Here is a 25995-nt window from a genome sequence, read left to right on the forward strand (position 1 = left end):
ATGGGATCGAGACTCAGCAGACAGAGTAGCCTGGACAATGAGAATTTCTCCAAGAAGCGGCGCAAGCATCTGGATGCCAGTACGGGGGGAGAGAGCGACAACACCAGGGGGAATCATCATCATCGGGTCGGCGGGGACTTTCTCTTTGCGCTGATGCTGAAATCGGACAAGCTGCCCGGGATGCTGCGGAGGACGAGCAACCACAGCCCGTACGTGAGACGAGTTGCTTGGATCAAAGAGATGCAAAAGCTACTCCGTGATCGCAGAATGGAGCAGGCGACCGACGTGCTCAGATTGTTAAGGAAGGCAAGGCATTTTTCATAAATTAGGTTGCATCCTTCATCATGGCCTGGGTTCGGGTGAAGTGAGGTCTGTTTACCCACGCCACCACGGCCATTAGCGGTAGTAAAAGCTAGAAAATAACTGCCTGCTTTGTAACATAGGCTATAGTGTTTGTAAGGCTATATGTTCTACATATACTACATTATGTTGCCTACTATAAGCCAATTTACATCCCCATAGCAACAATTTTAAGAATCAGCAAGAAGTTACAGTACAAGACATAATTTTGTGTATAGGGCCTCCTGTTTATTTGCATTTTTGTGCTTGTGGTACAGCTACAGGTGTCTTTGCTGTAGGAGCCAGGTGTCACTGACCTAAATTATTCCCTTATTCTCACCTAACTCACCCTGTCCTGCTCATAAACAGACCATTTACCCTTTGGCAATTGTTGTGTCCCCTAATTGCAGCAACCAAAAAGAAGAATCTCACCAAATATAAACTTCACAGACTGTGACAAAGCTCAGTCCACTACCTCTGCTCATAAAATAAAATATATTCTCCCAGTTCAGTCTTTGCTAAACTGCTGTGCCCCTCCCTTCTCCTCCCTGCATCCTCCTCTCCTCCTGTAGCATCTCACGCTCCCCTGAGGGACCGATTCTATAAATGTCTTCTAAATCCAGTTTTCTGAAAAACCTAAATGTTTCTATAACCGTAGTTACAAACCTTTTCATGTCAAGGACCCCCAGAATTATAGTCTGTATTTGGCCACGAACCCCCAGCTGAAAATATTCTGTTCCAGGGACCCCCAGAAGCAAAGATTTGAGTTACAAATGTTCGCTTCAAAAAAATATATATACATTCAAAGAGTTGCGCACATTTTCAAGATTTTTCAAAAATAGCAGATCTACAAGCTTGCACTCGGTGCCGCGCTGTGAGCTTGTATATCTGCTATTTTTTAATAGCTAAAGTATAAAATGACGGTTAAAGTGGTTCAAATCTAGAGTGACACGGATGTGTTCCAGGTCTAAATGGATTTTAAAGGACGACTTCACCAAATGTTTAATGGTCCTCCTCACTGATGCTCATTATGATATGGCACCTTCTTTTTGTCTACCCCGTCTGTGTCTCAGAGGAGGGGTGTGGAGTGTGGACAGTTCAGAAACCCACCTACCAGTGACCGTGATCATCGATTGGGAATCCTCCAAGCTAATAAAAACTCCAAGATTTCTATTCCTACAAAGTTAGCCTTCTATAACAGAAGCCATCAATGTTCTCACATAAAAAAGCAATTTTTCAAGCTATCTTCATATATTAGGTCCTCACTAATGTTCATAATAAAATAGCACAATATTTTTCTACTCGGTCCAAGTCTCTTGGGAGCTGTGGGAAGTTCAGAAACCCATCTTGTGACATCATCGTTTGACAGATTTATTAAAAAAAATAATAATAATTTTGAACAAATATTTAGATTTGTATTATCGCGAGAATAATGGCTTCCACTTTAACATTGCAACTTTTCAGGAATAGAAAGCCTGCATTTTCTATCAGCTTGGTTTTCCCATCGATGATGTCACAAGATGATGGGTTTCTGACAGCCCTCCTCTGAGACACAGAGTAGAAAAAATATATGCTATTTTATCATGAACATTAGTGAGGACTGAGGACCAATTATATGAAGATAGGTTGAAAAGTGGTGAAGTCGTCCTTTAAATCTTGTTTGAAAAAAGAAAAACGTGCGTAATGATGATGTCACTGGTAGGTGGGTTTCTGAAGTGTCCACACACATATCCTCTGAGAAAAAGACTGAGTAGATTTTTTTTACCATTTTTATCATGAACATTAGTGAGGATGAATTATATGAAGATAGGTTGAAAATGGGTGAAGTCGTCCTTTAAGGGTGATTTATAACTAGTTGCACACCAGTGATCTTGTAAATCTGCTATCTTTGGTGCGTGACACGACGCGCAAGCAATCAGGCATTAGAGCAACCTGTCCACCACCCTTCTCTTATAATCTCTTCTGCTAATTATCACCCCTGTGGTTTGTTTTTACCATGAGCTGCTGTGTTTCTGCAGCATCGGTGCAACACCCAGAACCCACATTAAAAATATCCAGTAGCAGTGTCACTTTCAGGATTTCAGCAAGTATCACTTCTCGGGTAGTAGGCCGCGTCTATAAAAATCTAACTGTTAGGCTAGAGTTTTGCTGTGATATTATCCACAGAACTGAAAATCTTAGTGCCGTTTGTTTTGATTGTAGCAGAACTGTTTTAAGTAGCTTTCTGTAAATGTACAGTGCAGTTATACAGCTAGCTTTTCGCCTGGATGTGACAAAATGTATGGGCCCCAATTAGCCTACATCAGGGGTGGTCAACCTTATCTTGCAGGTGATCAGATTCCTTGAGGTGATCAATTCAGTTGATCAAAAACAACTTATTATTAACATTAAGCACCATTTGACAGTGGTGCTTACAGATTTTCTCAATGTACAAGATCTTAACTTCATTATTCATATGAAACTATTGACTCATTCTTTGTGAGGTTTTATACCTTTATTATTATTAAATGATTAAATGCTAGTGTTATTCTAATTAGCAGCCTATAATGAGATGTAAAAGCAATGGTGGTTTTTGCTGTCGGTGATCATGCCAGCCTTGTAAGTGAATGTACCTGCAAAGGTTGCCCACCCCTGGCCTGTCTCAATTATGTTTTGCTTATTCATAGGATTTTATTTTTGTGTTATTCAAAATATTTGTAAAATGCTACACTATAGTAAAATATGAATCTTAAAATAATGTATATTTCAAACTTTAACGTAACATATTATAGTTAGATTTTAATATTGTCACATTAAGGTAATTTAGTAGGGTGGATAACAATGAGCTCTATTCCAAAACAACTATTTTCCAGTACTTTTACGTCAATTACGGACATTACCCTCTATCCTTTGGGGCTGCAATTGGATAAATACAGGTGTGTTAAACCTGTGACAGCAGCTGTGATGACCCTGTTAGCTTACTGGTTCTCAAGGCCCATTCCCTCTCTCTCCTTCGGCTGTCGGCAAATCCATTCTTAATTACTCTGAAGTCTTGAATGGGGAGGGAGCGGAACCAACTCAATCAAGCCAAGCAGATAAAGTGGCGAGTCTGGGCCGCATGACAGCTACATCACTGGAGACTCGGGGCTCGCTTCTTTTAAACAAGCCTGCTTATATTAAATAAGCCTAATTTTATCATCACTCTGGGCACTGCAAGTAGGCAGATGTCAGAGAAACTCTATTCAGGTGTCTATCTCAATTGAAAATAGTTTAGTTAATTGGTATTTAACAGTGTTGGCAGCTTGGCATAGCACCTGAGATATCCGTTTGTAAAGGACTAAGCTGGCACAGATACAGACACCTGAATAGTTTAGTTAATTGGTATTTAACAGTGTTGGCAGCTTTGCATAGCACCTGAGATATCCGTATGTAAAGGACTAAGCTGGCACAGATACAAAAGGGAGTTGTCACTTCATGTCATGGTTGTACATGCAAGCGGATCGTGTCTTAACTCGGAAGCTTGTGTTATTTTTAATTCCTTGCAGCCTGCCTTTCCCCTCGGCTTCTGTTCTGTCTAGTCTGTGTTTACCAATGCCCTTGTTAAAAGGGTAGCCTGGAACGTGTAGCTGCCAACCTCCCACTCCAACTTGTCTATTACAATCAATGCTGATTGTAGTGTGTGTGTATATATGCATGTGTGTATGTATGTATGTATGCTGTACATACTGTACAAGCATATACTGTTTCTCAAAGACTTGCTTCTCTCATCATCACAGATTTATGGACAATGTGTTATTCAAATTGGCATTGCAGAGTTGGCCTCATTATACCTTGTCAGGGTTTCCTGCAGGAAAAAGTCTTGACCAGGGGGGGATGTCATGGCGCACGCGCGAAGCGCGTGCGCCGAAATTTTTTGATAATTAATTAATTAATTCGAGTAATTAATTCACTTCATTTTTAATATTAATTCTTATTTTTGCCCTATAAAAACACATGAATGTGCCCACAATTCGTGCACAGATGATGCACTATGCATGTACGCTTTTCACAGCTTTCAAACAAAAAAATCAGGCATTCAGGAGATACCAGCCCTTATGTTTTCTTCAAATGTAAACAAACATGGCTGCCATGTTTGAAAGATAGGGTTGGTATGGCGAGGAGCTCATTCGGCTTGAGTTTCTTGCAGGTGGGATTTATGGCTCTTTGAAGTGAGCCGAGCCGGATCTCTGCGATCCGTTCCTTTTCAAAGAGCCGTTCAAAATACTACATGTAAAAAGTACAAACATTCTTTACTACAATGTACAAAATACACAAGTAGAAGTGTAATTAAAATGTACTTGAGTAAAAGCACTAAAGTATTGGTATCAAAATGCACAGAGTAGTTCACCCCCCAAAATGACTTTTTTTCTATTGATTACTCGTGCCATGGAGACTTGAGTTCAATAATGTGTTGTAGACTATTTGTAGCATTCCTAAGACAAAAATATGATTATAGTACATTTAGCCCCATATTTAATAGAAAGTACTCAATATGCAGAACGTCACATTTCACAGGTTTTCCAATTAATAACATTTGGAAAAATCATTTGAAAATAGCAGATCTACAAGCTCACAATGTGTCGCAACGTGACACATTGTGAGCTTGTAGATCGGCTAATATTTTCAAATGGCGGAAATGTATATGGCCAAAATGCAGGCCTATATAGGGTTGAAGTGATTTGTAATTATAATCAAAATCTAGAAAGTAACAAAATAACTAAAAGTAACTAAAATGAGACAGTATTTTGAACGGCTCTTTGAAAAGGAACGGATCGCAGAGATCCGGCTCGGCTCACTTCAAAGAGCCATAAATCCCACCTGCAAGAAAATCAAGCCGAATGAGCTCCTCGCGTTGGTATGGGGGTTAAACATGCAATTTCGCGATCGCGATCATGCCTAGTACATTGTTGGAGGTCCAAAAAGTTAAAAAAAAAAAAAAAAAAAAAGTTTTTTTTTTTTTTTTTTTTTTTTAATACCCTTGGGGGGGCGGGGGGGTTTTCTGGACGGGCGGGGCGCCTGGCCTGTAAAGTGCTGCAGGAAACCCTGCTTGTGTAGAGATCTGGAGGCCTTTAGACCATAATCTCGAAGAGGCACATGTAGGGCTGTCACGATTATGACATTTTACATGACGATTAATTGTCACTGTGTTTTTGTCATTGACAATTACATTTCTGTTTGGCTTTTAGGCTTTGAAGTTGCACATGGCAGATATGACACATAACCAAAATATTCAAAGAAATGAAGGACATATTTGACAATTTTACACTTTAAAAAGAACATTGATTGTGGAAATACCCGATCTACACGTGTTTTGAGCTTGTATATACCTGCTATTTTCACTATTTTTTAAATGTTTGCATATATAAACATTTTTCAACATGTAAATGATTATGACAATTATCACAAAAGAATTGCGATTATGTCAAATAATTGCGATTAGACGATTATGTAATAATTGTGACAGCCCAGGCACATGCATATTCTTTGCTTAAAGATCCAGACGTGAGGCAGGGGAAGGGACTACAGTATACTTGATTTACATGCACGCGTGCGCGCACACACACAAACACACACACACACACACACACACACACACGCACACACACACACACACACACACACACACACACACACACATACACACTTTGTTGTACTATGCTTGTTACATCAACATTTTAGGATGGTTAATTTTTGAAAGCCATTTCATTTTTTATTTTTTTAAGGGAGGGAAATTGTGCTCACAACCTATTTCTCAAAATACTATTGCAGACATTTGGCGTTCACAAGTATTGTATTGCAAGTACACACACACTTAAATCGATCATTTTCTCATTACATTCTTAAGGTCATTTGAAATCTTCCCTTTTTGCTGTTTGGTTTGATGTACATAGCAGAGCACATATCAGCCCATTCCTTGATCTCCTTGTGATAACCTGCTGTCATATCAGCTGTCTATACTGACCCATTTATAGACATCTTGATTTGGACTAAAGATGGTCTTAATCCCATTTATGTTAAATGTAACCTTTTTAAATGTCGCCTTTTCTCTGTCTGTCTCTGTGTGTGTGTGTGTGTGTGTGTGTGTGTGTGTGTGTGTGTGTGTGTGTGTGCGCGCGCGCGCTGTTCTCTACAGTGATCAAAAGATCCAATTACGGTTATAGAAATGTGGCTGGGTAATACTCCACAGCTCAAAGTGACGGAACTGTCATTATACACCGTACAGCATGCCAAAAGAGCTAGCAGCCTGGAGCAGTCAGCCTACATTTAGTGTCCCCCTAGACGTCTCTTTCCAAGATGAAAGCCTCTTTGAATGAATATTTCAAACAAAAAGTTTATTTTCTATTTTTAAACCCTTCATTATGAGTCTCACTTTTCTAGTCACAGCAGGGACAGATTTTCTGAACTGTGCCGTATTTTCTCCCTCATTTAGAGGCCATTATGGGGTAGCTACATATTTATGATAGTCCTATACTAGAGCAGTGGTTCTCAACCTTTTCAGGCCGCGTCCCCCAAAATAATCATATTTTAACTGGGGACCCCCTACCCCTGACGAGCACTAAGAGTCGAGGCATTACATTTCCTATAACACGGTTCTATTGTGAAAATAGCAGATGCTCACAAAGCCTCGTAACGCGAGGCTTTGTGAGCATGTAGATGGGCTATTTTCACAATTTCAGACTCTGATATTTGACAATTTGGCGAATGTTTAATTTGTCATTGTAGAGGTATTAAAAAGTCCTCAAATTGTCACTTTAGGAAACGTTATGTTGGTTTGTTTACTGTTGAGTGAGAAAACAATGTTGCACATTAAGTTAATCATCTGGGGACCCCCCGAAATAATTTGGGGTCCCCCCTGGGGGTCTCGACCCCTCAGGTTGAGAACCACTATACTAGATGTTGTTGTGGATGTTTCCTCCTACAGCAGGGTTCCCCAATAGGCGGCCCGCGGGCCATTTGTGGTCTAGGGTACAAGCCCTCGGCTTGGTACCCTAGACATAATTCGGCCCTTTTGGAAAACTAATTGGGGAACCCTGTCCTATGTCTAATCACATTTCCTCTGGTTTGCAGGACATGGGTTTGGAAGGCGCCTCTCTCAATGACATCCTTTATAAGAATGCAGCCTTCCTTAACTTGGTGGATCCCATTTCCAACGAGCTGCTGCTCAGCCTCGCTCGGGAGATGCAGTGTCCCAAGAAGGTAAGCTCTCTATTCTCTAGTCTCTAGTAGAGACGTACACATCATTATCTGTGTCTGTTCAACAGGGACGTGCTGGGCCCCTGATTCAGCCCGGGAAAAAGAGTTGGAGAGGCCCTCATTGCGCGCTATAGAGAGAGATCTCTCTCTATAGCGCTGCTGCTACTTTGTCATTTCAGATCATGACAAGTGACAAGCCAGTGGGCCAATTACATGAGTTATATTTAGTCGTTGTCGGGTGGAAACCTTCTATGTCCAAAACCGTTTGTTTTGTATTTATCATTTAAAAAAAGATATAAACTAGTGAAATCAGCCGATCTACAAGCACACAACGCCTCGCACCGCGAGGCGTTGAACGACATCGGCGTCCATTGAACCCTATTGTAGACCCCAGCGGCGCGCTCTTATGCTTGTGCATGTATGTTTCACCCCGCCTGAAATTCCAGCTTTGGCCAGTAGGGCGGCCGCTTCAATGTTTACAAGCCGTTCTGGGGGCTTGGTCTAGTGGGTTCTAGTTCATGTCCAAACTGTCACCTGAGTTTAAAAGTTGGATATAGAGTTGCTACATTTGAGGCCAAAAACGTCTGTTTGTATATATACTGTATCTGTCTCATGGGTTTTAATGATCAATGAAAAGACAATCCAATGTCATTGAGCTGAACCGCTTCAGATGGTGGAGAGAAAACTTTATAGACAGTCATTTCCCCATACTGTACTTTATCAAATGATAAGTGAATACAGCAAGAGTGTAAATGGACCGTTCATAAAATATTCTTTTGTGGCATTTCAGGCAGTGCAATCTGATGAGGTCATAGGACTGTAGTTTCACAGATTCATCGTAACTCAAAAGTTATAAACGGCCGGGCAAAACATCTTGTGGGTGAACTGTACTTGTGGAGAATACCAATGGAGGATAAAAAACGTGCTGTCCTTTTAAAGGACAACTTTGTTTTTTTTACAACAAGGGTTCATAATTTAGATAGTCATTAGAGAAAAGAAAAGATGAGTGTTAAAATTTTTCATTTACCTCTTTCTATCGTTTTAGTGATTTTAACTATTCTGATTTGCATGCATGCCCCAGGTTGGGGGCATGCATGCAAGAGGCTAAATATCTCTTTTTAGACACAATAAGCCCGTTCCCAAGATGCACCACAATCTTTCATGGGCAGATGTGACTTATGTAAATAGTATAGAAATTGACGGCATATTGTGTCTAAAAAGACATATTTAGCCACTTGTACGCATGCCCCCACCCACTGAAATCAAAATACTAAAATCGCTAAAACAATAGAAAGCAGTAAATGAAAACATTTTAACACTCCTCTTTTCTTTTCTCTAATTACAATCTAAAATATGAACCCCTGTTGTAAAAAAACAAAGTTGTCCTTTAAGTAAAGCCTCTGGGAGCCAAGTGAACAAGCACTATTAGAACAAGTAATGTGTTATCAGCTGTTGTTTTACTTCATCTGTAATATGACTATAATAGTTTTTGATATGGTCACTGATTACAGAAATCAGCAACATACAAAACAACTGTTTTGGTAGACCACCTAATCCTAACCTTAACCCTAACCCTAACCTCAGTAAAACTAACACTGGTTAACCTGGTCGGAACAACGGGAGGTCTAACCAATGCTCAGTCCCCAACTGTTTTAACCCATTTAGAACGGGTACACATTAATGTGTATCATTATTTTATGCTTTAACTATTGAAAAATAGCAGATATACAAGCTCACAGCGCAGCACCGAGTGCCGCACTGCGAGCTTGTAGATCTGCTATTTTTGAAAAATCGTGAAAATTTGAATTTTGTCTTTTGAATCCTTCTTGAAAAACCTATGTTTCTATGTCAGCAATCTGGCCAGCCATCGTCAAAGAAAAGGTCCTTTTCACTTAACTGGAGCTCAGTTAGTCTGTTCTTGAGAGACTACTATGTCAGAGGTGCTCAACCTTTTTCATGTGAAGGACCCCCAAAATGATATTTATTTGGCCACGGACCCCCATCTCAAAATATTTAGTTCCAGGAACCACCCAGAAGCAAAATTTGAGTTACAAACGTTCGCTTTAAAAATACATATATTCAAAGATTTGCACACATTTTCACGACTTTTTCAAAAATAGCTTGTATATCTGCTATTTTTCACTGGTTAAAGCATTCAATAATTCTAGGCCTAAATGGGAACTACCTAGATATAAATTGGTGTTCTTTATTTATTTATTTTTGTGTGTATTTGGTTGGATTTTCTTGCTCCATCAAATTGAGTTTTGTTAGAATAGATAGAATGTGGATCTGGGTCCCTATTCTGGGCATGTCATTATTAGCAAATGTTCTTTCTGGATATTATTCACAGGACACAGACACCATAAAGTCCTCTGACAAGATTTGCCGGCAGCTGATCTACCATCTGACGCCTCATTCCAAGTGGCTGAGACAGAGCATGTCCAGACGCAAGTCTCAGGTTTGGTAAGTACCCTCTAAATCAGGGGTCTTCAACGTTTTCAGGCCAAGGACCCCTTAGCTGAGAGAGAGATGAAGCAGACACACAATCATCAGTGTATTTTGGATTCATGTCAATTTGTGTTCAGATATGTAACCACTTCAACCGTCAATACTTGACCTTTACTCTGTACTTATTGTGCTCTTTTTTCCCCTCTATACCAAACCTCTTTGCCGAATATAGCCGCTGCGAGGCGTTGTGAGCTTGTAGATCTGCTATTTTTGGCTAAAGTTCTCAGAATATGGACGCTAGGGTTCAAGTGGTTAATATAAAAAAGGAGAAAAAAGGTTTCTATCACAAAGATTTGAAGGACCCCCTGTAGTAACTCTGAGGACCCCCTAGGGGTCCCGGACCCCCTGCTGAAGACCCCTGATCTAAATCTGAGCATGAGGAAAATCCTAGTGATAAAGTAGTGTAGGTAGTGTAACTTGATTTTTGGAGCTGTGTGAAGCACAGGCTCCCTATACGTGGCCGTGTGGGTCTGTGTGTGTGTGTGTCTGTATGTAGCCTGAACTTCCTAAACTTCGGCACGCTACTAGTCCCACAGTTTTGCCACCACACACTCGCGCCATATGTCAAATCGACCGGCTTACTCGGGAATCGTGGGCTAGTAACTTGCTAAGAGAAAGGTTCAATAGTTTAATTGATATTAATTTATTAGTGAATTAATTTTCCCCATTGACTTATAATGGGAATCGCAAAAACTCACATTCAATTATTTGTCTCTCGCAAACCATAGGGGCTAGAGTTTCAAGACTTGGAGAGGAGGTTCATAATGATTTCAAGGATTAAATAAAAAATAATTGTGTCATTTGGCCGCATGGTGGCGCCATAACACCCCACTTTACGTTTTGGCCTGTAACTCTTGAACCGTAGGTCGGAAAATTAAAAATATTTTTTCCCTGGATTCCTTGGGTCATGACGCATCTCCCCATATAGGCCACGCCCATTTGCGCCATGATAGATTTTCCGCCATCTTGAATTTTCTCCAAAACACACTTTTTGCTCCATTTCCTACATATTTTCTTCAAATGTCACAAAAATCGGTACACATGATCCACACACACACACACACACACACACACACACACACACACACACACACACACACACACACACACACACACACACACACAGCTCCACTTCACACGGGTGTGATTTTGTTGATAGCTCTATATTCCAATAACAATCATTTCTATAGTAGAGTGTTTGTTCAGTAACAGGGGCCTCCCTCTATAGCTCTTTAATTACATAATAGACAGGCACTCGGGTACGATGTAAGTCGGGAACAATGCAAGTTGAGAATTTAAACTAATATATTTTGTGGGGTTTTCTCCTCCTGATTGGATAAAAGTAAGCCATTTACCATGAGAGGGAGTGGGTTGTTGGGTGATTTACCACTGTTTCAGGGTTGTGGCACGAGGCGATCGCCTAACCCTCGAATGGTAAATTGCTTTTCTACCACTTCTACCATATAAATGAAAGAAAATACAGTGGGCGGGGTCCATGAGCCAACTCAAGGTTGTTGACTGATTTACCACTGTTTTAAGAAACCAGTATCTGAACATGGACCACAACAAGTGGTAGAATTGGTATCTTGAAACATTTTAATTTTCTGTTCAAGAAATGGGTAGACCCGTTACTGTAGAAAATGGTCGCTAAATTGTTTTACTACATCATATAACTTGGTTACATTTGTACACTCTCAGAGTTACGGTGCTAAATTAACGTTCATGTGTCACATGTCATGTCTCTCCCCTGTTCTAATGAACCAATGCTTAAACATAGTATTTAAAATGGGATGCGTCTAGGGCTGTCACAATTAATACATAATCGTCTAATCGCAATTATTTGACATAATCACGATTATTTTTCATAATCGTCATAATCGTTTCCATGTTGAAAAATGTTCATATTTTTTTTGTTGTCAAAAATAGTGGAAATAGCTGATCTACAAGCTCACAACGCGTCGCATTAATGTTACTTTTTAAGTATAAAGTTGTCAAATATGTCAGTAATTTCTTTGTTTATTTAGGTTATGTGTCATATATACAGTATACCATGTGCAACTTCAAAACCTAAAAGCCAAACAGAAATGTAATTGTCAATGACAAAAACACAATTAAATCGTTAATCATTAATGATTTGAGTGACAATTAATCATCTTGTATAATCACGTCATAATCATGACAGCCCTAGATGCGTCCTGATCATTCAGCCAGATTATGCGTCAAGGACTTGTCAGGACAGGATTTGCTTCAATACACACACACACACACACGCACACGCACACGCACACACACACACACACACACACACACACACACACACACACACACACACACACACGCACACACACGGCCGGGTAGACTTAATTTTGTGGAGCTGAGATTGAACTGGGACAGAGCAGGCCACAGGCCACCGGGATGGGAATAACCATGGTAACCAAAGATGTCAATCATCCGTCTGGCTGGTGGCCAGGTCTGGTGCGATGGATGCATTGCTCACTACTTGTTGCACACATGGCTGTTGACCCATTTAGGCCTAGAATTATTGAGTGAAAAATAGCAGATATACAAGCTCACAGAGTGCCGTGCTGCGAGCTTGTAGATCTGCTATTTCTGAAAAAGTCGTCAAAATGTGTGCAAATCTTTGAATATAATGTATTTTCAAAGCGTTTGTAAATAAAATTTTGCTTCTGGGGTGGTCCCTGGAACTAAATATTTTGAGATGCGGGTCCGTGGCCAAATAAATATCATTTTGGGGGTCCTTCACATGAAAAGGTTTGAGAACCACTGACATAGTAGTATCTCAAGAACAGACCAACTGAGCTCCATTTAAATGAAAAGGACCTTTTCTTTGACTATGGCTGGCCAGATTGCTGACATAGAAACATAGGTTTTTCAAAAAAACCTTAGAAGGATTCAAAAGACACTTATTGAATCGGGTCAAAATTCTAATTTTCACGATTTTTCAAAAATAGCAGATCTACAAGCTCGCAGCGCGGCACTCGTGAGCTTGTATATCTGCTATTTTTCATTAGTTAAAGCATAAAATAATGATACACAATATGTGTACCCGTCCTGAAAACGTGCCAAAACAAGCAGACACAATTTGCCCGTTGGGTGGTTGCTTGTGAGCGATAATGTTAATGTGTAATTCTGTGGGTTTTGAAGAAAGCACAGTTGTATTGCTGTAATCACCATGTCTTTGCCATACGTGAGTAATACAGAAATGGCATGCTAAGACAACAAACAGGCATACGTCTGCCTGGATGTTGATTTAGTAGTTCTACAGGCTCTAATTATTGTGGTTGTTAAAAGTAAAAGCTTACTTTTAAATGGCTCTGTAAAAATAACGCATGGACTTTGTGAATATAATAATAACAGCTTGACTTATCTAGGACAAAGTGAGCACAGTGAGACAAGACTGACTCATTGTGACTCTCACTCTCATTAATACAAATAGAAAAGGTTGACTCTTTGCCATTTCAGCCACACTCAAGCGAGGCTTAATCCAACCGAAAGTCTGTTATTTTCAGCTAGCAACATGGGCATATTCCAAAGTGTAAATGTGGCCTTAGACATGCCCATTTATGATATTTAAATCAGCCCACAGGAGGAGAGAAAAGCCACTGACAATGTCTAAAAATGTGCAGACATCTGCTTTTTAAACAACATCCTAGCTGAAGCCCTTTCCTTTTTACTTAGTCATGCTGTTGGCTCTGTGAAAGCCTGCAGAGACAGACTCTGAGACATTCTGTGACAGAAGGAGCTGCATTAATCACCAAAGCAACAAAAAAAAAAGGAAAAAAAGAAAGATCCACCCTAAAACTGAATTCACATTACTCTAGCGCAGGGGTCTTCAACAGGGGGTCCAGGACCCCTTGGGGGTCCTCAGAGTTACTATAGGGGGTCCTCCGAGTCTTTGCGTGCTAGAAACATTTTTTTCTCTTTTTTTATGAACCACTTGAACCCTAGCGTTCTGAGAACTTTAGCCAAAAATAGCAGATCTACAAGCTCACAAATCCTCGCAGCGTGAGGCGTTGTGAGCTTGTAGATCGGCTATTTTCGGCAAAGAGGTTTGGTAGGAAAAATAGCACACTAAGTACAGTGTGAAAGGTCAAGTTAATTAAGTATTGACGGTTCAAGTGGTTAAATATATGAAAACACAAATTGACATGAATCCAAAATACACTGATGATTGTGCTGTCAAACAATGAAACGATATGGAATCAAGTTGTGGGAAACGTTGGAGACCCCTGCTCTAGCATGTTCCTGCTACTGTCCAGCTGTACAGCTGTAGTATCTCTGAGCATAGAGACAGCTTTCTGTCGTTCAGTGCCAGGAGCAAGACAGCAAAGCACAAAGATCACCAGCGCTGACAAAATGTCCTGTAGGTACCCTTTATTAAGATCGCCATGCGGGCAGCATATAATGAGGACGCGTTTGGGCAGAGCCTTCCTCTCTCTGCCCAAACACACAGTCCACAGAGACAGACAGACAGACAGACAGACAGACAGACAGACAGACAGACTGAACCAACACACTGCCCACACTTTATTCTGGAAGGTCACAAAACTATTATGGACCCGGACACATTCTCCATGTGCTGTACTCATTATCCAGACCTGAAAAATACCTGAAAATGTCTTCTAAAACCAAATGGTTTTCTGAAAAACGTATGTCTCTTTATCTGTGTTGCTCAAAGTTTTTATTAGGGTATATGCACATACGCCATTTTGTTCTACTTCCGGGTGTCTTTCGACTTCCTTCACAGGTGTTTCTGATGATACTAATGAAGGGTCTGTTCCATTCTGGTCAAACAGAGTCAGGGTGATGATATTGTGAATGTTGGCTCATTGGAAACACTCTGCTAAACCAGTGGGTCTCAAAGTGTCCTTGAGTGGGTTCCAAATGTCCCCATACAGGTGTGTAACTCTGAGAGTGTACAAATGGAAGCAAATGGACCTGCAAGGGTCCATTTGATTCCATTTGTTGATTCCATTTGTACAGAGTTATGTTGGTCCTTGAAATTAAAGAACCAATGTAGCCTACAATAAATCAAACAGAGCCTTAATTAGTATCATCAGTAACACCTGTGAAGGAAGTCGAAAGACACCCGGAAGTAGAACAAAATGGCGTATATGCATATACCCACCCCCATCCTAAAATACTTTGTTCCCGGTTACCCCCGAGAAGCAAAGATTTGAGTTAAAAATGTTCGCTTTAAAATAATAAATATTGAAAGATTTGTACACATTTTCACTGGGTTTTTCCAAAATAGCAGATCTACAATGACATTGTCAACCATATTTACCGTATATATTTTAGTCTAGTCAGATCCTCAAGCACGTTTTTTTTCTGCTTACAAATGACTTGGTTCTGCGGATTAATTCAGATTAAAGCAATGTCAAATGATGAATTCTAGCTTTTAGGTGGAATTTAGCTTTTAGCCTCCATCCTTGCTCAGCTGATTATAGACTATAAATATGTCACAGACTTTGTGTCTAAGGTTACTCAGGGTTCAGAGGAAGCTACAGTCAAATATCTGTCTAGTGCCTGCACTGCAGGGGCGTCACAAGGGGGGAGGAAAATGGGACTGAGTTACTAGGGCCCAAGGTGGAGGGGCCTAGAATAATGTTATGCTTTAGCTATTGAAAAATGTTTTGAAAAGTTGTGAAAATGTGTGCAAATCTTTGAATATATGTATTTTTTAAGCGAACATTTGTAACTCAAACTTTGCTTCTGGAGGGGTCCCTGGAACTAAATATTTTGAGATGGGGGGTCCGTGGCCATCATTTTGGGGGTCCTTCACATGAAAAAGTTTGAGCACCACTGACATAGAAACATAGGTTTTTTAAAAAACCTTAGAAGTATTTGAAATATTCAAAGACTCGCAAAAATTTTCATGATTTAAAAAGAATAAATAGCAGATCTACAAGCTCGCAGCGCGGCACCCGGTGCCGCGCTGTGAGCTTGTACGGGTGCCGCGCTGCGAGCTTGTATATCTGCTATTTTTCAATAGTTAAAAGTACCCAGGGCTCAGAATTTGGTGTGACACCCCTGGGTGCCTGTGGGTTCCTCGTCCCTTCGTTATCCTCCATTAGTACTAACTGTGTCACATGGACTGCTCTAAATTCCGTACACACATTATGCACCCAAATGCCCCTCTCTATTAATGTCCATATCGGAATAATCTCTCTAATCTAACTCATTTTCTTTTCTTTCTCTTTTTTACTTCATTTTCTTCCGGTTAGAACGTCACGGTGGAGCTTGCAGCCAGATATCATGGCTCCCTCGTTATCTTTGCCTTTAAAGGAGTAGTTCACTCCAAAGAATTCATTGAGATTTTTTAGTTTTTGTCGCATTCCTAAATCAATAATTTGATGACCGTCGGAATCTCACATTGAGTCTCCTATTATTGGCCTAGGAATACGACAGAAGCAAAAACATCTCCCTGAATTCAAGGTTTCATGAGGTGTGTAAGTGTTAAAAAATATTTCATTTTTGGGGTGAACTACTCCTTTAATCAACGTTTCGATCAAATGTTTCCTTTGTCAGCTGCCTGTTACCACAGTTGTTTGATAAATGGTATTCTTCGTAATTAACCAAACTACCATTTAGAAGCCCTTCAAGTTTCCGCAAAACACCTCCTATTTAATTGACCCATTTATCTTTCTGTTTCTTTTGTTAGATACCAGTTAGGTAATATACATTAGAAAGTAATATAGATTAGAAAATAAATGCACTGTTAGTGCAGTCATTTCCTTTTCTTATCGCTGCCTAATTTCACCTATTATGTTGTCATCTATCATCTATAATTGCCTTGTGTGTATGAAATGTGCTGAACAAATAAACATGCCTTGCCTTGACTTACAATATACAGGGTTCCCACGGTCATGAAATTCCTGGAAATATTTTGAAATTAGAAAAATATTTTTTCCAGTACTGGAAATGTTTTGGAGTTCTAGGGTCCTGGAAGGTCCTGGAAAAAAATAGCTATGCATTGTCTTTAGTTATTGATTTTGTTAATACCTCTGAAATGACAAATTCAACATTGGCCAAATTGTCAAATATTAGAGGCAGAAATTGTGAAAATAGCAGATCTACATGCTCACAACGCCTTGCGTTGCGAGGCGTTGTGAGCATGTAGATCGGCTATTTTCACAATAAAACCGTGTACAAAATTCCTCAACTCTTAGTGCTCGTCAGGGTGCCGGGGTCCCCAGTTCAAATATGATTATTTCAGGGGTCACAGCCTGAAAAGGTTGAGAACCACTAGCATACACTACCTGTCTTTGGGCATTGCACATAGGAGTAAGCGACCTGTTATTGAGCTGAATTATTGTTATATAGTCCTGGAAATGTGGTTAAATATTCTGGGAAAGTTTTGGAAAAGTTTTGGAAATTACTAATTGGTAAAAATGTGTGGGAACCCTGAATATAATATACCGAAACATTGGACATAACAACTTCAAAAAACAACCTCGGAAAACAATGACAAAGCCAGCATGTAGCACTCATGTTCAATACAATATCCTGGTGGCCAAGGCACATACACGTACGTAATAAGGGTCACAGCTAAAACAAGTCTTGCCAAGACCGTTCCTATCTGGACAGAAATGTTTCTCCTACATTTGTTCTTATTATTGAAAGAGGCCGCCAGAAAGAGACCTCAATGTGTTGTATCCCTCCTTTACTACTAGGGATGGGTATTGGCAAGAACCTTCACGATACGATATGTATCACGATACTTGTGTTACGATACGATTGTATCATGATATATTGTGATGCGATACATATTGCGATACATATTGCAATATATTGCAATATTCAACAGACTGTACTTATTTTTTGGGTAGAGCTCAATCCAACTTGCCATGTACCATCTGGGTAGTTTAATAATATGCATGTACATCACATTATATTGATAACTCAATGAACAAATTGAGTCAAAACCATTTCGATTTCATCAAAACTTTCCATTTTCATTTATTGAACAGCAGCAGAGTGTCAGGACTGGACTTGTCTTCTACCATTGGTTAAACACGGGAACAGAGTTTTTTGCTCCAAAAGTATTGTTATACTACAGTCTGAACTCTGAAGTATCGCTACAGTATTGGGAAATAAAATATCGGTATACAGTATATTGCCATATCGATTATATTGACCATCCCTATTTACTACAGTATTTCCTTTATTTACATGTCACTTTTATGTCCAGTAATTGTGACATTATAGGTTAAAATTTGCTTGGGACTATAAGCCCTATCCTTATCTGTCTTCCTATATTTAAGTTGACTCTTAGTAGCTTTAGACAGGGAAGGGAACTTGTGACGGCCAGAGTCATAATTGAGACTAATTGACAATTATTGACTAATTAACAGGCCATCACCTAGAGAACGATTGACAACGATGATTGACACATGGCAATCAGCCACTCAGATCTAATGGCTACAGCTGTGCGATTCAGGGTGTGGGGAAGCTCAGTTTGTTTTGCTGGCAGCAGGACTGAAAGACAGTTTGTCCAGCATTGTTCATGCTTTGCCATTTTCTTTTCATTTATCCATTTTGGACCGAGTTGGGGCAGGTTTAAAAACGGTTCTACAAAACAGGCCTGCAAAAAGATTCTAACTCCACTGCGTGGCAATCCAGGGAGAAGTAGAATTTGCCTTCAGCCTTTCCCTGCTTTGAGTTGAACTTATTGGGGGCGGCATAGCTCAGGGGTAGAGAAACCGTTATTAGAGCACCAAGGGTTCCCGAAGGGTTCCCAGTTCGAATCCGGGGTCCCCCTGAGTGAATGTCGAAGGGTCCTTGGGCAAGACTCTGAACCCCTAGTTGCTCCCGGTGAGCAGGTTGGTGCCTTGCCTGGATTCCTCCGCCATCGGTGTATGAATGTGTGCGTGAATGGGTGAATGTAATGCACAATCTCTGTAAAGCGCTTTGGATAAAAGTGCTATATAAATGCACCATTTACCATTTACCATTGGAAGCCTATTCGCCTACCTGGCACCCCTATACAAAGCTTTAAAAGGAAACCGTTACAAACTTCACTGACCAGCCTGGTTAGATTTGAGATTCACCACCTGTTACTCTAATGCAGTTTCTGTTTTTCTTCACTCATGAGAGGACTGATATGAATCATAGATCAAAGCTTAAGCATTAATGACAAAACAAAATGAAGCAGTGAGCATTGAGTGAACCAGTGAACCTAGCCCAAGGGGAGTCGAGGAGAAAATGTACTCCTTGTTGGAACGTTCATGAAATTTAAATTTCTTAATGCAGGCTGTTTGTGTGCCTCTCTTACACAGACAGGCTATTTGTTGTGGTTCTGTTCAGATATGAATATGTAATTATGCATTTCACAGATGACTTGATCATCACATTATTTCTGCTCTTCTATTACTGTAACTAGAATTTCGGGCCCCCTTTGGGGGCCCTCAAATCTAGAGCTCGGGCCCCCTCCGGGGGCCCTCACGGTATACCAGCAATCAAATGGATTTGTAATGGGCAAATATGGGTAGTTCTTTTTTTGAGAAAAAATATTTTTTTGAGAAAAAATATTTTTTTGAGAAAAAAAAAAAAGTTTTGGCCTAATTGTGTTATTATTATTACTATAATAGGCCTGCCAATGTTTTATTTTCATTATTTCAATGTTTTCATTTTAGCAACACACACACACACAAACACACCCCTACACACACACACACACACACACACACACACACACACACACACACACACACACACACACACACACACACACACACACACACACAGACAGACAGTATGTTGCTGTGAAGAGGTGAGTGGGCCGAACTCTAGATGTGAGTGGCCCGAAGGGCCGCCAACTTCTTGTAAGATACAGGCTCTCGGCTAGCTAGGCTCTCGCTGCTGCGCGCCCCGTCACTGCTGAAGCAAACTGTAACCTGATACTTTGGTGACGAAAATTGCGTAGGAGACACTCTGGAGAAAGATTTGCATAGTAAACCCACACATTACTTTTCTACAAAGTGTACATCATGCAAATACAATAGCGTCAGGAGAAGCTGCTAGGAACATTGGGGTAAAAATGCGCGATTTTTGTGCAAAAGGTGGCGTCTTTAGATGCAGTGTAAATGTGATTCTATCGCGCAGGATGCTTAAAAATATTGAAAGAGGATCGCTGTGGGTTATGGCTGCTGAGATTTTCACTGTGACCTTATTCTCTTTCCTTCTATCTTAGTATTCTGTGTTAATATATTGTGTCTTTATCTGTACCACAGAGTTCAATAATATTTTTTGGTTTTTGTCACATTCCTAAGACAAAAATTTGATTTGAGTAAATTTACCCCCATTGATTCCGGATGGGGACCCGTTTCGAAATGGGTCCCCTCCCGGAACGAATGGGGGTAAATTTACTGTTATCACATTTTTGTCTTAGGAATGCGACAAAAAACTAAAAATATTATTGAACTCTAGTCTCCATGGCGTGACTAATCAATAGAAAAAGTGAACTACTCCTTTAAGAGTCATTTTCAGTGAGACTAGTTATGTGTTACTAGTTAGGTAATTAGACCACAGTGGTCACGAGAGAAAAAAAAAAACGTATTATAGACAGCACATTTCCGGGGACCACCAGGGGTCCAAATGAATCTGTCAACTCTGAGATTGTACAAATTTGTACACTCTTTTTTTACCATGCTTGGTGTCCCAGAGTTGAGAAGTTGCATCAAATGGAGATACGTGACTGACTGACGTGGCCTATTGGATATCAAATCGGCCGCCCTTGAAATGAAAATGGATGAGAATAGCTGGTTTAGAAAATGGCTCGGCTTTTCCTTGCTTCCTGTTCTCTAAAAGGACATACCTGTCTGTTCAGAAAAAACAACAACAACAACATTCAACCCTGCAGGGGAGCCTGGGATCGCTGTGACATTACAACTTTTGTGATTTTCGGGAGAAGATGAGGTTTTGGTCAAACGAAGGCAGACAGCGACAGATATGAAGGAGAACATTAACCCATTCAGAACGGGTACACATATTGTGTATCATTATTTGGTGCTTTAAAGTTGTACTATGTAACTTTTTTTATAAAACAAATCTTAAAATTCTCCTAACTATTAAATCACAAAAGTTTTAGAAGATCCGCGCCGTGAATTTCAGCCTGTAAAGCCTTCTCTGTATGTAAACTGAGATCCTTGCCGTGGACCGGATCTCGCGCCAAAATTGCGTCATCACACTACCGGCCAATCACAGCGAGGGTTATACAACTGCCGGCCAATCACAGCGCATCTTGAAGTGGGGTCGCTATGGCAGCCATATTTGTTGTCGCCCGTTTGTACCATCCCTTCTCTAGGTAATTTCGCCTACCAGGCAGGGTGAAGGAGTCCGTATCTCTGGAATTACTGAACGCACAGGAACAAGGGACCCCTTAAAAGATAGATCTCAGCGAGGTGGAGGCAGACGCGGGGGTCTGAAGGTACGAAAAACGTCCGAAAGACGCGGACGCGACCGCGGTTTGCTATAGGGCTAATGACCACTAGTTGGGCATCTTACACAGTATGGCTTTAACTATTGAAAAATAGCAGATATACAAGCTCACAGCGCGGCACCGAGTGCCGCGCTGCGAGCTTGTAGATCTGCTATTTTTGAAAAATCTTGAAAATTAGAATTTTGACCCGATTCTATAAGTGTCTTTTGAATCCTTCCAAGACGTTTTGAAAAACCTATGTTTCTATGTCAGCAATCTGGCCAGCCATCGTCAAAGAAAAGGTCCTTTTCACTTAAATGGAGCTCAGTTAGTCTGTTCTTGAGAGACTACTAGTGTCAGTGGTGCGCAAACCTTTTCATGTCAAGGACCCCCAAAATGATATGTATTTGGCCACGGACCCCCATCTCAAAATATTTAATTCCAGGGACCCCCCCAGAAGCAAAATTTGAGTTACAACCGTTCGCTTTGAAAATACATATATTCAAAGATTTGCACACATTTTCACGACTTTTTCCAAAAATAGCAGATCTACAAGCTCGCAGCGCGGCACTCGGTGCCGCGCTGTGAGCTTGTATATCTGCTATTTTTCAATAGTTAAAGCATTCAATAATGCCAGGCCCAGGCCTAAATAGGTTAAGAGTAGGAGACGAGGTGGCTTCACATGACATCTATTAGAAAGTACTTTTCAATTTAGCGACACGCCGTCGTCGTGACTCTGCCTTCAGCCTGATGGATCTGAAGCTGTTTGCAGCTGCTCTATTTTCTGCCTATCTTGGTTGTGCAATGGAAGTGAAGGTCATCTTGTTGTTTTGTTCTTACTTGATGCTGTGTAGTGTACCTTCGGGTATAGTCTGATATCTTGCCGCAATAATCTAACACACATTTATAGCGAACATTTAGAGCAAGGACATTGTAATTCTCTCTGACATTTAGCCAAACTTTAATACATTATTGCCCACTACCAGCCAGGGGTGGAAAAGGCACTGGTAAATCACTAGAGAGGATTTTCTAAAATGTGATTTTAGAGGACAGCAATAAATGGAAGTTTTATTGGCCATGTTGTACAATCTAGATGGAATTAATGTTTAGATACACTCCAGACTAGGGCTGGGTGATAAACCCAAATATCAATATTGTGATGATATTGTGGGACTGAATATTGGTTCACTTCTTTCACTTAATATTTACACAATTAGATAATGTGGACTGTACAGGACACTGCAGTCAACACACCTGTGACCCTACCTTAGAAAATCACACCAGCAACCTTTCAGCCCAATTCAATCTAGATAGTAAGGGGATTTTATAAGATATTTGACCAATCTGCGAAGTAAATCATTACCAAGAAATGGCTTCACCAATGTGTTTCTAAAGGTGTGTAATAATATGTACTAAAAGGTTGAAATTCAACTCCCGGGGGAAACCTCATAAAAAACAGATTTGTGTTTGTGTCCCATTAATTTACTATACAGGAAAAAACACAAAAAATAAATCTGCTTTTAGTAGCATGTGAGGGGTCAAACTAGGGGTTTTTCATGATGCTGAATCCATTGCAAGCATTTGTTTTGCATGAAAAACATTCCTTGGGTTAAAAACGGACCCACAAAACGATGGTTTAGTGATGAATCAATCACTTTTCACTGTTTTGTAGGGGCCATTTCTAGCCCACGGAATGTTTCCCCCGGGAGTTGAATTTCAATCTTTTAGTACATATTATTACACACCTTTAGAAACACATTGGTGAAGACATTTCTTGGTAACGATTTACTTTGCAGATTTTCTTATGTTCCCCTTACTTAGATGATTCCATTCCAGTCAAGTTCATTGATATCAAAGTGCCATCGTTTGAGTCAGTTATGTTAGTATCAGACGGTGTTTGTTCACATTGGAGATATTTCATTTCGAAACACGTCTTTAAACATGATTTACATGAATATAATGCGTCACTGTACTTCTCTATCAGCGTGTTAAGCCTAATTGACACTTCACACAAACATGAAGCGACACACTCTTCAGTTATTTATTTCTTATTATGTTATTTTCAGCAAATGACACAGTTGTGCATCTTAACTATGAATTAGACTTTAGAATGACGTCCATCAGGTACGGCTCATGAATAACATCATTATGGCTTCGGTACCCAATTACATTCATAAAGATCCTCTGTCAGATGAAAAGAATGTTACCCCTCAAAGGGCATTAGCATTTGAAAGTGTCACACTGTGAGACTGTGAGATGAGACAGATGGATGGACAACACCTATAGAATCGTGCTGAGAAATCACCCAACCCAGCTTCTAGTGACACACTGAATGCTTTAACCAGTGAAAAATAGCAGATATACAAGCTCACAGAGCGGCACCGAGTGCCGCGCTGCAAGCTTGTATATCTGCTATTTTTGGAAAAAGTCGTGAAAATGTGTGCAAATCTTTGAATATATGTATTTTCAAAGCGAACGTTTGTAACTAAAATTTTGCTTCTGGGGGTGGTCCCTGGAACTAAATATTTTGAGATGGGGGTCCGTGGCCAAATACATATCATTTTGGGGGTCTTTCACATGAAAAGGTTTGAGAACCACTGACATAGTAGTCTCTCAAGAACAGACTAACTGAGCTCCATTTAAGTGAAAAGGACCTTTTCTTTGACGATGGCTAGCCAGATTGCTGACATAGAAACATAAGGATAAACAGAAGGATTCAAAAGACACTTATAGAATCGGGTCAAAATTCAAATTTTCACGATTTTTCAAGAATAGCAGATCTACAAGCTCGCAGCGCGGCACTCGGTGCCTCGCTGTGAGCTTGCATATCTGCTATTTTTCAATAGTTAAAGCATAAAATAACAATACACTATAATGTGTACACGTTCTAAATGGATTAATAAAGTGCCTTCATAATGTGTCGGCCATAATGTGATACTCGTATCAGAATGTTTGTACCTATAGTCACAATGTTTTGACGTCTTGATTGTTGAAAGGTGCTACATCTCTAATTAACCGGTTTAACCAACCTTTCTCTTCTCCTCTATACCACTCTACTCTCCTCCAAACATCCTATCCAAGTATTGTACATATTATGAATGTACAAATATTCAAATACTGTATTTGTCTCGCCAACTAGGAGCTCAAAGCTACCAGCCCTCAGAGAATGTTGTGCTCAAGCTGTGTGCTTGCTTGGATGTTTTGGCTCTTCTGTTTACACGAGCAAATCCCTATGCAGGAGGTTGTATGTCAGCCTTCCGCTCCGAGCCTTGCCAAGGCCCCCTCCTTTATAAAGCACAGGAAACAATATAACACCAGGGCCATGTTCCCAGGTCACAGGCAGAGGTTACACTAGAACAGTAGAACTGAGACCCCGGAGAGCTTTCATCCTTTCATATTGTCTTCTGTTTTCACGTGTAAGGTGGCTTAGGTAATCACATAGCAAGTAATCCTGGCAAGGCATCATATAATGTACATTTATTTATATCTAAAAAAATACAAAATAAAACGCTTTTAGAAGCAGTCATCATAGCATTAATAATAGATTGTGTAATTATACATCATGTACAGTATATGTAAGTGTAAGTGAGTTTTCATGTCGAAAATGTACGCGTGGCACTAGGCTATAATTGAACTAATCACCTTTTCTGTCCCTCCTCTCTTTCCCTAACAGCCTCAAGACAACCCTGCAGAAGAAGTTGTCCAGCGACACGGTCGATCTGTCCGGCATACCGCTGTCTGGCCGAGATGTCCGCCAAGTGGCGTTCTACCTCCAGAACAACGGCGACACAGTAGTGTCCGTGGACATCAGCTTCACCGAGCTCCACGACGAGAACCTGAGGCTACTGCTGCCTCTGCTCGGCTCGCTGCCCAAACTCGGCACTCTGGCTCTCAACGGCAACCGCCTCACCCTGGGCATCGTCAAGGACCTGACCGAGATGCTCAAAGACCCCAAGAAGTTCTCCAGCCTGGCGTGGATCGACCTCGGCAACAACGTGGACATTTTCACCATGCCCCAGCCGCTGCTGGTGGCCCTGCGGCGACGCTGTAGCCTAAAGAGCAGCCTGCCCACCATCTACGAGTACACCGAGGGCCAGCCCTACAGCTACCACATGGAGACCTCCATCGAGGAGCCCAGCCACTACGAGGAGGACGAGGAGGAGGACGAGGACGCGGAAGACGAGGAAGACGACATGGGAAACAAACTCGAGCTAGAGCCGTGGGGCTTGGGCGGGAAGCGTCTCTCCAAGGACTTCACCCTCCACTACTGTGAGAGGTGATGGGGCGATGTGTTTGTCTTAGCTTGGCCCGGCTGTGGTTGAGACGTTGTCCCACACACGCTCTCTGTCACTTCCTTTAACCCTCTTGCCCTCACACCATGCGTTCCAACACCACCCTCTCTGAGGTACAAGCGGCGTTCAGCACCCACATTCTGAGCAAACAACAGCTATTATTCGCCATCTATGAGTTAGCCCACAGAACATGATAGCAAA

General features: G+C 40.8%; 1 protein-coding gene across 1 annotated transcript; it reads left to right on the forward strand.

Moving 5' to 3' along the window:
- lrrc75ba (leucine rich repeat containing 75Ba) lies at window positions 1-25782 on the forward strand (the record flags this gene model as incomplete). Its single annotated transcript, XM_080739159.1, has 4 exons — window positions 1-306; window positions 7426-7554; window positions 9902-10014; window positions 25176-25782. The coding sequence occupies 4 exons, from the start codon at window positions 1-3 to the stop codon at window positions 25780-25782; spliced, it is 1155 nt and encodes a 384-aa protein (XP_080595285.1).
- Window positions 25783-25995: the final 213 nt, after the last annotated feature.

Source organism: Nannobrachium achirus (assembly GCF_963921795.1).
Source record: "Nannobrachium achirus genome assembly, chromosome: 12".
Lineage (NCBI taxonomy): Eukaryota > Metazoa > Chordata > Actinopteri > Myctophiformes > Myctophidae > Nannobrachium > Nannobrachium achirus.